Below are 12271 nucleotides of genomic sequence, written 5' to 3'. Positions count from 1 at the left end.
CGTTTCTTTTGCCACTTTAAGTCTGTCCATGTGTTGGGGTCATCTACAGGGATAATAACCCTCTTGCGAGTCTTGGATTATTAAAATATAGACTTTAGGTAGAGTAATACTATGCAAAAGGAAAACTTTTCTAAGCCACAGTACAATGTCACAAGCTGGGGCCTGACTATCACCTTGTCTGTAATGTAGTTGTTATGTACGTAGTTAGTATTTAGTATAGTAATGTTATTTACAAGTACAAGTGAAAGACAAAAAAAACTAAAACAAAGGAGCAACAACTTACCGGTTTTGAAGATTTCGTAGCGCAGTGAAAAGCCCGCCCCCTGGTGGGCGTAGTCCGAGACAAACTTTATGTGGAGAGAGGGCCCGGACGATATGATTGGTGCAGGGGCGATGTTGCTGCAGTGCTTCCCCAGTAGGTCGGCCGTCTCCGAGTTCCCATCATGGATCTCTACATAGTCGTACCTGCAGAAGACAAACAAATATCATTGAATAAGATTTGCAGCACGTCTAAACAGTGATATACACATATAAATTTCAGTAAAATGTAATAACACGGGGGCATTAATAATCTACGGTGCTAAATATGTACTACTGTACATGCTTGATGTACAGACATTTAATGAATGTACTGATGAGGTGTTTCGTGGAAGAGGGGAGACGAGACTTTAATTTCAGGAGGAGGAAATTGTTAAATCCTTTCAAGCTGCTTTGCCTCTGATGTTATTAGTTTTTTGTTCTTTATTAGTTTTTTCATCTGGCAGGCAGATCACATTTGTTTTGGCAACAAAACGGAAGCAATGAGACTTTTTGCATTCGTCAGTGACTAGAAGGACTTCTGAAAACGCAGCTACTGTCAGCCGAAGCATCGGGAGTCATTACAATTCAAATGAATGCAGCAGAAGACATTGGTAGTTCACAGACGGTGGAGGAAGAAAAGAACCACCTGCATTGAGGCAACAGAGAAAGAGAGACCGTTTCAAAATTCAATAACTGCACTGTAATCGAGTGATTATATACCCCAACTGCCCCGGGCTTCATGGTCTACAGAACATCATTTTATGGATTATAACTATATTATAATACACACAAAAGGAGAGCGTGGATGTAAGATGGCGTGCTTCCCTTGAGCTCGCATGCAGAAACAGTGGTGTCACATGTGTGCTGAACTCTAGAAATTCATAAGAAAAAACGATTCCCAATGTCACACAAACCTTATGTTTCTGTCAATTAGAAGTTTCATGATCTTGAAGCAAAGCGTTGCAATACTTTAGTAAGAAATTAAAAGTAAACAAGTCCTGCATTGTGCACGAAAATTTGCCTCAATGGGTTTTGTTGAATGTCACACGAGGGCCAAAGTCAGTGTGAGAGCTTCTTGAACTACGGATGCACCCTACCTTCAGCCTTTGATGCTAGAAAAGGATTAATCTGGAACAAATGACTCCAGTTTACATCCTTATCCAGGTCTAATTCAATAATGTTTGTGGCTCAGCCTCGGGGCCCTCAGTTCTCAGAGAAATTCCCATTTTCCCCTGTTTACAGTGGATTTAGGTCAGTTGAGCATTTACCTAGTTCTTCTTTCCTTGGAGATATCTCACACTTTATGCAGACTTTAAGAGGGGCTATGGTGTAATACAACTAATCATATTGGTACTAAATGAAGGAATCGATGGAATATAATGTACATGGATTCCTCAGTACGAAACACTAAACACAAGTTTATGGGAATATTATTGGCATCAAAGTAACAGTCAACTTGTTTATCGGTCTTTTCATACATCGGTCATGATTCAAATGGGAATTTACCTAAAACTACAGACAGAAAAGCAGAACGACTGCATGTAACTCCTTTTATCCAGAAGGGGAACTTTCTGAATCTATTTTTATTCCCATTTCTTTCATGTTTTCTGACCACACATGTTAGGACCTGTCTCCGGACCCGGAGTGTTGCCTCCGTGTCTGGATACCAAACACACACCTGCCTGGCTCTGAAATAGCTTCTTGGAAAAAAATTCCTTGAGCGACATAAAGTTTGAATCTAAGTTGAGTGACTTAAATTTCAATTATAGGGTTTCTCTTATGGCTGGACTATTTGCACACCTTCATCCATCATATCGATCAGTTCTGACCCCTGTGGGCCTCTAAGAGCTCTCATATTGAGCGTTCGACATTTCTCTAAAGTAATCAAATGAACATGCCTCAACCCTGAGGAACACACAGTATCTTGTCTTTTCCATCCAGTTTAAGAGATACGCTTTAAGTACAACCAACATTAATTGACTTTTATTAAATACCATAAACCAGCGACCAAAGGACAGTGACTCAACAGATGAATGCAAATTCCATGTACCATAGAATGTTAGTACTACTACTACTACTACTACTACTACTACTACTACTACTACTACTACTACTACTACTTTGTCCCCACACTGGTGACTACTGTAATAGTGATACACCGCAGACAATAGCAGCAGATTCAAACGAACCCTCATAGCTCCTTAAGAGGCTGTCATGTCCAAAGATGAGAACTCTATTGGGCATAGACACAGTGTGATGTGTGTTTAGAAACAAAGGAGTGTGTCTTTTTTTGCTCTGTTTCTCAGCGTGCATGCGCATGCAGTTTGTGTGTGTGTGTGTGTGTGTGTGTGTGTGTGTGTGGGTGTGTTTTCTGTCTTTTTCTGACAGGTGAGCAAGCTCCTGACATAATGAGGGTCATACACCTCCCACTCTCACATCATGCTTTGTGTCTGCTTTGCGTAGAACTATGACACCACAGTCATGACGCAAGCTGTCACTGCACTGTGAGCATGTGTGTGTGTGTGTGCCTGCATACGTGTGTATGTGTCGCAGTTCCTGTCAGATTTTCCCAAGAGAACGCTTCATCCCGGCGACAGTTTCCTCCTCCTCTTTTGTGAAATGACAACTTTGTTTAACGGCTACTCGTGTATCCTGACAAGATCTCCTTTTTCTCCTCCTCCTGGCTCACTCTATCCCTAATTATCTTTCAGCGTTTTACTTTCTTAACGCTGTCTTTTTCCCAATCATTCTTTGATTTCTTCCTGATCTCCCTCTGTCCCCTTTTCCTCTCGAGCTTTCTCTCATGTGCCATCAGACGCATAACCAGTGGCCGAGAGCCAATGTGTGGGCGACAGGAGGAAGAGATGGGGGAGAGAGAGGACGTTAGAGTTCATGAATATTTGAATTATAAATCCCCATTTATTAACAAAGCTGAGCGGATAGATGGGTGGACGGGTGCAGGGAAAGATGGATAGATTTATAGATTAACTTGACAGTTAATCGATCAATCTATCTATACCGCGACAGTTCTTGAGCAGACTCATAAACATCTTCCAAAACTCTGTTTTTTTTACAGATTCCTCCACTCCACGGCTGTTGAGGAAAGCTCTATTTTGGGGTGTGGCAAAACTAAGAGAAACAGATCCTCAACTCAGCCGGCACAGTGTGGACTTGGTCAGAGAGAGAACATGACACTGCATTCACCGTGCCAACTCCTCCCCTCGGACAGACAGAGACAGGTGTCCCCTCCATCCCTTCCTCCCTCCCTCCCTCCCTCCCTCCCTACAGCCTGAAAGACACACACAGCCCCTTCTAAGTCAGTACACACACGTACACAAGAGACCTGCAGAAACACACACTTTCGATCTCACACATAAACACACTGGATCACACAGAGCCGGTGGCCGTGCGCTCAGATGGATCTGCAGAGGGGTTTGAGGTTTCCTACAATCTGTCTCTGTGTAGGAGGGACACAGCTTCCAACAAACTGTTTAATCCCATCACCATCTCTCTCTCCCTCTCTTCTCCCCACAACATGTTTCGCTGCAGCCAATCAGATTTTTCTCCGACTTGCCATAGGGAATGACAAGAAGTTCATTTCTCCCACCCTTTTACACAAAATGCTCTTGTGTACGAGCTGCTTCTTCCTCTCTTAAAATGTGTCACATGAGCGGTTACAGCTGTAAAAATAGGCAAGCATTTGTGATGGATCGCAATCACAGATTGAGGATTTAAAGCTTAATAAAACAATTGACACCATGATTGTGGTGTGTGTGTGTGTGTGTGTGTGTGTGTGTGTGTGTGTGTGTGTTTTGGGGGGGTAGGGCTGTTTCGTGAGCGAGAAAGCTCTCCAAAGCCTGTAGGACGTGAATTAAGGAAAAGGTTTGGTTACGGATGCTCTTCCACCCCTCGTCTCTCCTACTCCTCCCTTCTGACTTGGTCTTAATTGCTTTTCCCACTTCTCTCTCTCTCTCTCACTCTCTCTCTCCCTCTCTCTCTCTCTCTCTCTCTCTCTCTCTCTAGGTCGGGAGTTGTCTTCTTACACCTGCACATTTCTTTCAAACATCAGGGTTGCCCTTAGTGTGTCTGCAGTCACACACACACACACACACACACACACACACACACACACACATGCACACACATGCACGTACACTAATCAGAGCTGATAGCAGCCCAGACTTGTAGTAATGTGTTTCAGTGTTTTCTCGCTGTTGAGAAAAAGAGAATGAAAGTCCCTTAACCTAAATATTGGCAAGAAATCCAGGAAGAGATTGATTATTACTCGGTTATAGTAATCTTAGAATTACAGGAAAACCTTCAACTCAAGCTCGAACAATCTTTGGTGTTGAAAAACATTGATATGTCAAAAATTGTGAATCGGTCAAAATGTATTGTATGTGTTTCGTTGTCTTACTTTTCTAAATGCTTGTGCAGCAAATACAGGGAAGGTCCACACCCACTTTGAACTGAACTGATTAAACTGAAGTTGTTTGACTATCAGCTAACTAAGAGCACAAAGTGAATTATGACATTAACTGCAGTTCAAGAGATTCACTGGAGTTTGAAATGAATGTTTCTACAAACTATGAATGGGTTTAATTGAGGGAAGATAGAGGTCAGGGTTAGTGTTCGGTGGTGTGTGTGTGTGTGTGTGATTGTGTGCGTCCTTTTTTGTCCACGGTTAATCTCGCATTCGACTGCAGCAAAGGGCACAATATCTTGGGGGGCCGGGTTATGGCTGCTCGTAGTTATGGTGGCTCAGACTTCAGAACACCTTTTATTACATGTGTTATACTGCCATTGACTGCCTGCTTGCTCTTCACCACTAGTGATGACGGCTTGTTTGGCAAACTGCTAGCGGCTAACGAAGCTACCGGTGTCGACACACCGTTGTACCTGAACGAGTTTAGCTTTGTGTTTTGGCACAATTTTATAAAGTGTATTTTACAACGACCTCGAGCCCCGTTGCATCGCTGCTTGTTTTTTGAGTTTGAAGTCTGTTTAACCACGATTCACAGCACTGGTTGTAATCATTAGCACAATACAGCAGAGCTTGTTGCAGACACACCTCGTGGAGATCGGCACTCTTCTGAGGGCACCTTTCTAGTTACCTTCGCAAAATACTTTTGCGGAGGTTATGTTTTGATCGCTGTGTATTTATTTGTAAATATGTCTGTTTGTTATTCGCATAACTCAAAAAGTATTAAACCGAATCGCATGAAATTTGGTGGGATGATTGGCTGTTATCCGGGGACCATTTGATTAGATTTTGGGAGCGATCGGGTCAAGGTCATGAAAAGGTCAAAATCGTATTTTTATCATAACGCGGTAAATTTTTATCCAATTGGCATGCAACTAATGCCAAAATGTTCAGAATTCAATGCCCGATCTTGTGATATACGACATGATACAATGACGTCATAACCCTTCTTAGCGGTTGAGGGTCGAAGGTCAGGGGGGGTCACGACCTTGCAAAATGTGCGGGGTTTGTCATAACACAGTCAATTCTTATCCGATTTGCAGGAAAACAGCACCAAAATGTTCACTGTTCTGTTCCCCACCCTCTCATGCAACATACAAAGGTCAAAATCATAAATCAAGGCTGATGTTCATACATAATTCTTTTGTGATGTTTACCACAATATCTGGTATCAAGTTACATCAATTTACTGTTCCCCACACTCTCATGCCAAGTACCAAAAAGTGGCTGCGGCGAAGGTATGCGCTCTACCGAGTGCCCGTTCTAGTTATTATATGTTTAGTAGTTGTTGTTTTATTCAACTTTGCCATCTGCTCATGCACATTTAGCTAAAAGAGATGTAAACGTGTTCAGGGGAACTGAAACTATGAGTCGATTCACACCCGCTTTCCTTCTCCAGTCATGTGAATGACGCATATATTCATTTTAAGGCGGTTAGTAAAACTGGACTGTTGGGCTCTCTGTCAGGACAAGAACCGCTCTGTAGCTGGAGGATTCAGCCGAGTCTTCTCTGACTGTTCAAAGATGCTTCCAGCTGCACTGATGATTCCCATAAGGCATGACACCGGCTCTTGTTCAGCAGCGGCGACTGATGTTTCTCACTTGCTCCTATTATTCTCCTCTATACTATATACGTCCCTGGAGACAAAGAATCTCAAACACTCACACATTCATGAGTAACCATTTTACAGTATTTGAAACACAGAGCATGAAAGAGAATATTCTAAATGTTCACAGACAGCGCGTGAACACCAAATACAAGCTAAGGCAGCCGCTTGCATATTTATATTGAATTTTGAATTAGGAGTCCATACAGTCATCGTAGCTATTGTCTCAGACTAAAAATTGGTTTGTACTAATCCACTATTTTCATTAGCACCAAATTGAATCCACAGTAAGTGAATCATTGTAAAACATGTTCTTTGCATGGACCTGTGTGGGGGGCCTGAACCACTAAAATGTTGTGTTTTAATGGGTTATGCGTTAGTTAAAGTTCATGAATACATGCTCACCCTCTGTATAGATAGTATATTCATATGTGTAGGAAAAGCAGCCGTAGACTGTCTGTCACTGAAGCAGTTAATAGAGAGTGACTGACTTCACTGTTATCAAGTAATAGGGCTATTACTGCAGAGAGATGGACAGTGTGTGTGTGTGTGTGTGTGTGTGTGTGTGTGTGTGTGTGTGTGTGTGTGTGTGTGTGTGTGTGTGTGTGTGTGTGCGTGTGTATGTGTGTCCAGCAGTAGTCTCCAGGACAACCAATCGATTCCTCATTATGGCTTTAACACACATTGATCAGGGTCAGTCCTTCAAAGACACACACAGAGGCACACACTCTCAGTCATTACAGTAACAGACATTGATCAGGACCTTCTGGGCCTCAGGGAGTGTCTGCAAATCAGACTACTGATATTATCATCATTACCTGAAAGAGTGTGTGTGTGTATGTGTGTGTGTGTGTGTGTGTGTGTGTGTGTGTGCATGTGTGTGTGTTTGTGTGTGTGTGTCATAAACGGGGAGAGGTGTCGACTGCGCTGCTCAAGTTTTGAGCGGCTTCCTTTTTTTATAACTTCCACTTGCATATAAGTGTGCCTCAAGTCGACTAAAGCTCACACATCAAAGCCGCTGTATTGGAAGAACTCAAAGAAGTGCCTGCTGGACTTAACTATCAACCACAAACGTGAAGTAAAGCCTAATACCTCATGCTGCTGACCAGTCAGAGCTAATAAATCTGTAATAGGCATGCGCTTGAAGTGAACTCTAACATTTGTAGTTTCATATTGTTTCAGTATATTGATTGCCTGAAGGAAATTGTTGCTGAAAGTTATCCCACGGTGCTCGCTGGCACAACAATGATGTGATCGCGATCACGACTGTATAAAGGCGCGGTTTGCATCCCTGCTCAGGCAACTAAGAGGAACTTTGATTTATCATGAACCTAAACTGTGTCGTACGGCACATCTGGGCCCGAAGGTGTTCTCCTTCCTCCTCCCTCTGTAGCTTTCTAATAACATCGTCTCTCAGCGTTGTGCTCGGGATGCTTGTCTGGACGCGTGGCTCTCCTGCTGCTGGAGTCGCTGTGATGTTAATTCAAACATGCAGGCAGCTGCTAAATGCCCACAGCTGGTAACCGAACGTCCACCGTCACACCAAATGCTGTTCCTCTCTCGGTCACAGTCTCTTCATCTCTCCCCCCGACTTCCTCTAGTTTCTCCTTCTGCCCTGAGGCCAGTGTCACATCACATCACTCCACCTTCTGCCCTCCTCATGGCCATGGGGCGAAGACTTCCACCTGCCAGTCGGGTGTGCCTGTCTACATTTGTGCATGTGATCAAATATTCCAAGATTTTCATCTCCTTCACAGGCATGTTTTACAAGGTTCACTTCCTTGCGCAAAGATGCTGTACTGAGAGAAGACAATTACAAAAAGAAAGGAGAAGATAAAAGAGAGAAGAGTTGAGGACAGAAAATAGATCTAGCATGAAGTTAAATGATTGATTGAGGCAGAGTAGAAAGACAAGGTCTAAATCATTAGTGAGACCATTATCGTTGACTGCAGCGTCTCTGTCATATAAATCACTTCTTAACTCACTGCTTTACTCCACACTTATTGTGTAAGCCACGTAACCGTGAAACTGCCTACGTGCCCGTCTGCTTGTTGTGCTTTCATGAGTTTATTTGAGAGCCCCAAAATGATTGCACCTCTGTGTGTGTGTGTGTGTGTGTGTGTGTGTGTGTGTGTGTGTTTGTGCGTGTGTGTGTTAATATTACAGAGAGCGTCTGACTCGGTGTGATATGAGGTAAAGGAAGAGGATGAGAATAAGAGAGAGACATATAGAAAGGGGATTTAAGTGATGGATAGACAGAGGCTGGAGGATAAAAGAGGATGAAGACAGATATATGCTGAGGAAAGAAAAGTCTATGAATGATAAAGGGAGAAGAAAATGTGCATTTTTAAAGAGGGAGACAAAGGGAGGAGAGGGAGATGAGGAAATAAGAAAGGGAGACAGAGTGTGGCATTTGGCTCTCTGCCTGCATGTGTTTTCTCATATGCAAAGCTGAATAAGGAATAAGATTGGCACGCTGCGAGAGGATGTATAGGTGAAGAGGAGCGAAGAAGGGAAGGGAAGTGAAGGAAAGAAGGGGAGACATTAGATGCAAGAGATTGAAGAAGAGGAAGACAGGAGGAGTTGAGAGGTGATGAAGAAACAAGCGTGCAGGAAGGCGGAGGGAATAGGAGGTGGGAGAGAGCAAGGCACAAGAGCAGATGAAAGATGATAGATGGGGTCCATTGGGCAGTGGTGAGGGGGCGGGATAGGTGAGGAAGGGTGAGATGAATGGAGGGGAGAGCCTGGAGGAAAGAGGAGAGGAGGTAGCTGTCAGGATGATTTGAGCCTGCCCTCAACGGACCCTGACGCTGCACTTTTCCCTTAGCAGCTGTGTGTGCGTGTAGGTGTGTGTGTGTGTGTGTGTGTGCGTGTGTGTGTGTGTGCGCATGTTCTTTTCAAACACTCCAAATAGAGATCTTGCTTTCTGAGACAGAGCAGTGCAGTGAGCTAGGAGGAAAATGTGAAGCAGACAACGAACTACTGCTGCAAAAGGCTAAAGAGTGTTTTAAAAAAAAGGATTTCGTAGCAGTTCTTTGACCTTAACTATCTTGTCAGTTGCCACATGGAGCAGATGAATCTGCATCATGAATAATGTAAGCTTTACTCTATTCAAAATTCTCAATTAAAAAAGGAAAACAGCTAAAAAAAACGTCATAGAACTGGACTTGTTGCTGTGCGGAGACTTAAAATGTTGACGTCTTAGTTTAATTTCCTGTGTTAAAGAAATACTTTCAGATTTGAACAAAAACACAGTTATTTGCTTTCTTGCCAAGACTTAGAGGAGAGGATCGATACCATACTGAGACACGATAGTGTATCCATCTTCGCATCTAACTCATGGCAAGAAAGCAAATAAGCATATTTCCCCAAATATCAAAGTATTCCTTCAAGTTGGTGACTAAACCTGAAAGTGAACGTGATCGTACAATAACTGCAGAAAGGGGTTGTGAGGGACTCTCCAGTGTCAGCACATACTCTCTGATTCTCTGAAGTTGGAGGCTAAGGTGTGCTAACTAATAAAAGTCACACAAGACATAAGGCTCTGTTAGATGAAATACCGTAGACATTTCTTTGAACAGTTGCAGACCTTAGAGCATTTATCAACTGTTACTGCAAATGAAGATGGAGGGAGGGAAGGTTTCGGACTATATAGTGTGCTGCCGTGGTGCCCGCCATGTGAAGGGAAAGGGGAAGTCATGGTGAGTCATGATTGACCACGGCTTTACTGATCGTAGCCGAGGCACAGGCTTCCTTTTCATCCCTCTCGCTCCCTCCAGCTGTCTCATCGCACTTAAAATTGCCACTGTATATGAATCGTAATGAAAACATCTCTCTCCGTCCGACCACCTCGGCATCGATTTTTGCCTACAGAGTCAGCAGAGTGCTTGACAAAATGTGATACGTTATAGATTACAGATTACCATCTTAAATTGCAATCAGGACCATAATAGATTAAATTGCTTCAACGTAGTGACATAGTAAAAAGAAAACATGCCAGCATGGATCGGGGCATGCAGATTCATAACAGGACTGTTTTGTTTGCCTGTGTGTGTGTTGATGAATGTTTTTGGTGCAAGACGGCTAAACCACATTATGAGTTTTTTATTACGTGATGCACAGAGGAATATCGCCTCTTTATAATGTAGTCTTTAACGACAACCTTCGTCTTGACAAGATGTGTGTGTGTGTGTCCATAAACTGAGGATCAACAGACGTTTTCTATCGCTCGAAGCTGTAGTTTAGACACTTTGGAAAAGAAACATATTGCTAATGTCCATGTTCAGTGAATCTCATGATTTGAGGGGAAAAAAATGTGTGAACCTTGTGATTAAAAGTGGGGCAAATGAGTCATAACTTGACATTGAGATAGTGACACTGGTTGTGTCAGGGTTGTTGCCGACAATCACGAGGTGACCACGTAAGTCCCCCCCCCCCCCCCCCTGCAGACACACACATGCACCCACTGCTTTTTCTCCTTGGCCTCTTTGCCCTCTGAACCTAACAGCTCAATTTCAGCAACCACAGACACACACACTGCATGCGTTGGGCCCCCACAGACTTAAATAGCTCTGCGCTGTAGGACACTTGTAAATAACAGCCTATTAGAGTTGAGTTGTTACCACCAACACTGCAAACATCTCATGCTTACTGCCATGGTTTGACAATTTCTTCTCAGAGATTGTATCTTGTCATGAATAGAAGCAAACCCACAAACACATAATAAATAAGTCAGAGACTACTGTTTCTGGCATCCGAGCCAGATTTCCTCCTCCTTGGAAACTAGTGGACTTTAAATGGATGGGGAAGGTGAGAGAAGGGGGTGGTCTCAGAGATAGAGAGAGAGAGAGAGAGAGAGAAAGAGAGAGCATCTACTAAGGCCGATCCGAGGATAAGAACTGCAGAATAAAACTGAGAAATGACAAAGACAGGGAGACAGAGAAGTGTGTTTTTCATTTCCACAGCACAGTATGAAAGTAAAGTAAAACAGAGCAGAGCACAGCGGGCCTTTTCAACCTTTCAGCTTTTCAACAAACAGCCAGCCAGTGAAATATTGATGCTTCAATTCCAACAAAGAAATGTCTGAATGATTTTGGTACATCTGAGTGGGGAAATTCACCCATCTATAATTGATACAGCTAACTGGACGGGGAAAGCACCGGAACAGAGAAATAACAGGAGAGGGGGGTAAAGTGTAAGAGTGTGTGTGTGTGTGTGCGTGTGTGTGTGTGTGTGTGAGTGTGTGTGTGTGTCTCTTTACGTTCATAGTACCCATTAGATTCCTGAGAGACAGTGGTCTCGTTTCTAGGCTACCATGTGTGGGACGCATTCATACATGTCATGACGGTCTTGGAAAGGCCAGCAGTTTCATTTAAGGCAAAAGAAAGAAGAACATTAAGATGTTTTTGTGTTTTGTGTACAGGCTGATGTCTTCCGCTTAGATAACTATTAGCTACCCCCATCTAAAATGTCCTTCTGCACTGCAGTTGTTGATAAACTAATTGGTTTTGCTATATAAATGTTAGACTTGTAATCATATTGTTGTACACAATTTAGAAGCTGCAGCCGTGGCCTTGTATGGGAAATGGATCACATTTTTTATTCTTTAGACTTTTATAATGTGTTAACTTAAATCTTTGATCAGAAACTATTGCACATGTTGCCTCAAAAAGCCCAGTGAGACAGTTTTTAATGTTTGAATACTCTTTCATATTCTTTAAAGTCCCTTGTAAGCTATATAAAAAAATATTTTTACTACGATCACTCCTTTAGTAAGCTTAAATAGGATTCACGTCTGCCTGCATTTCCCATGATTTCCCAGCATGCCTGTTTTTCTTGATGTCTGTGTGCTTTCTATCAGCTTCAACGTGAAACCGAAGCC

The 12271-nt window shown here is 42.9% G+C and overlaps 1 protein-coding gene across 2 annotated transcripts in view; it reads right to left on the bottom strand.

The window, feature by feature from the left end:
• LOC117750038 (neuropilin-2-like) overlaps positions 1 to 12271 on the bottom strand; it is an 89976-nt gene that overhangs the window by 63784 nt on the left and 13921 nt on the right. For both annotated transcript variants that reach the window (XM_034560886.1, XM_034560885.1), the window contains exon 3: positions 284 to 465. In XM_034560886.1, the coding sequence (XP_034416777.1) occupies positions 284 to 465 (182 nt within the window). The remainder of the gene's footprint in view (positions 1 to 283; positions 466 to 12271) is intronic.

The sequence above is a fragment of the Cyclopterus lumpus genome, chromosome 21 (genome assembly GCF_009769545.1).
Source record: "Cyclopterus lumpus isolate fCycLum1 chromosome 21, fCycLum1.pri, whole genome shotgun sequence".
In the NCBI taxonomy this organism is placed as follows: Eukaryota; Metazoa; Chordata; class Actinopteri; order Perciformes; family Cyclopteridae; genus Cyclopterus; species Cyclopterus lumpus.
Note: the sequence above shows the minus strand (reverse complement) of the source record. Positions and strands in the feature narration are given on the sequence as shown.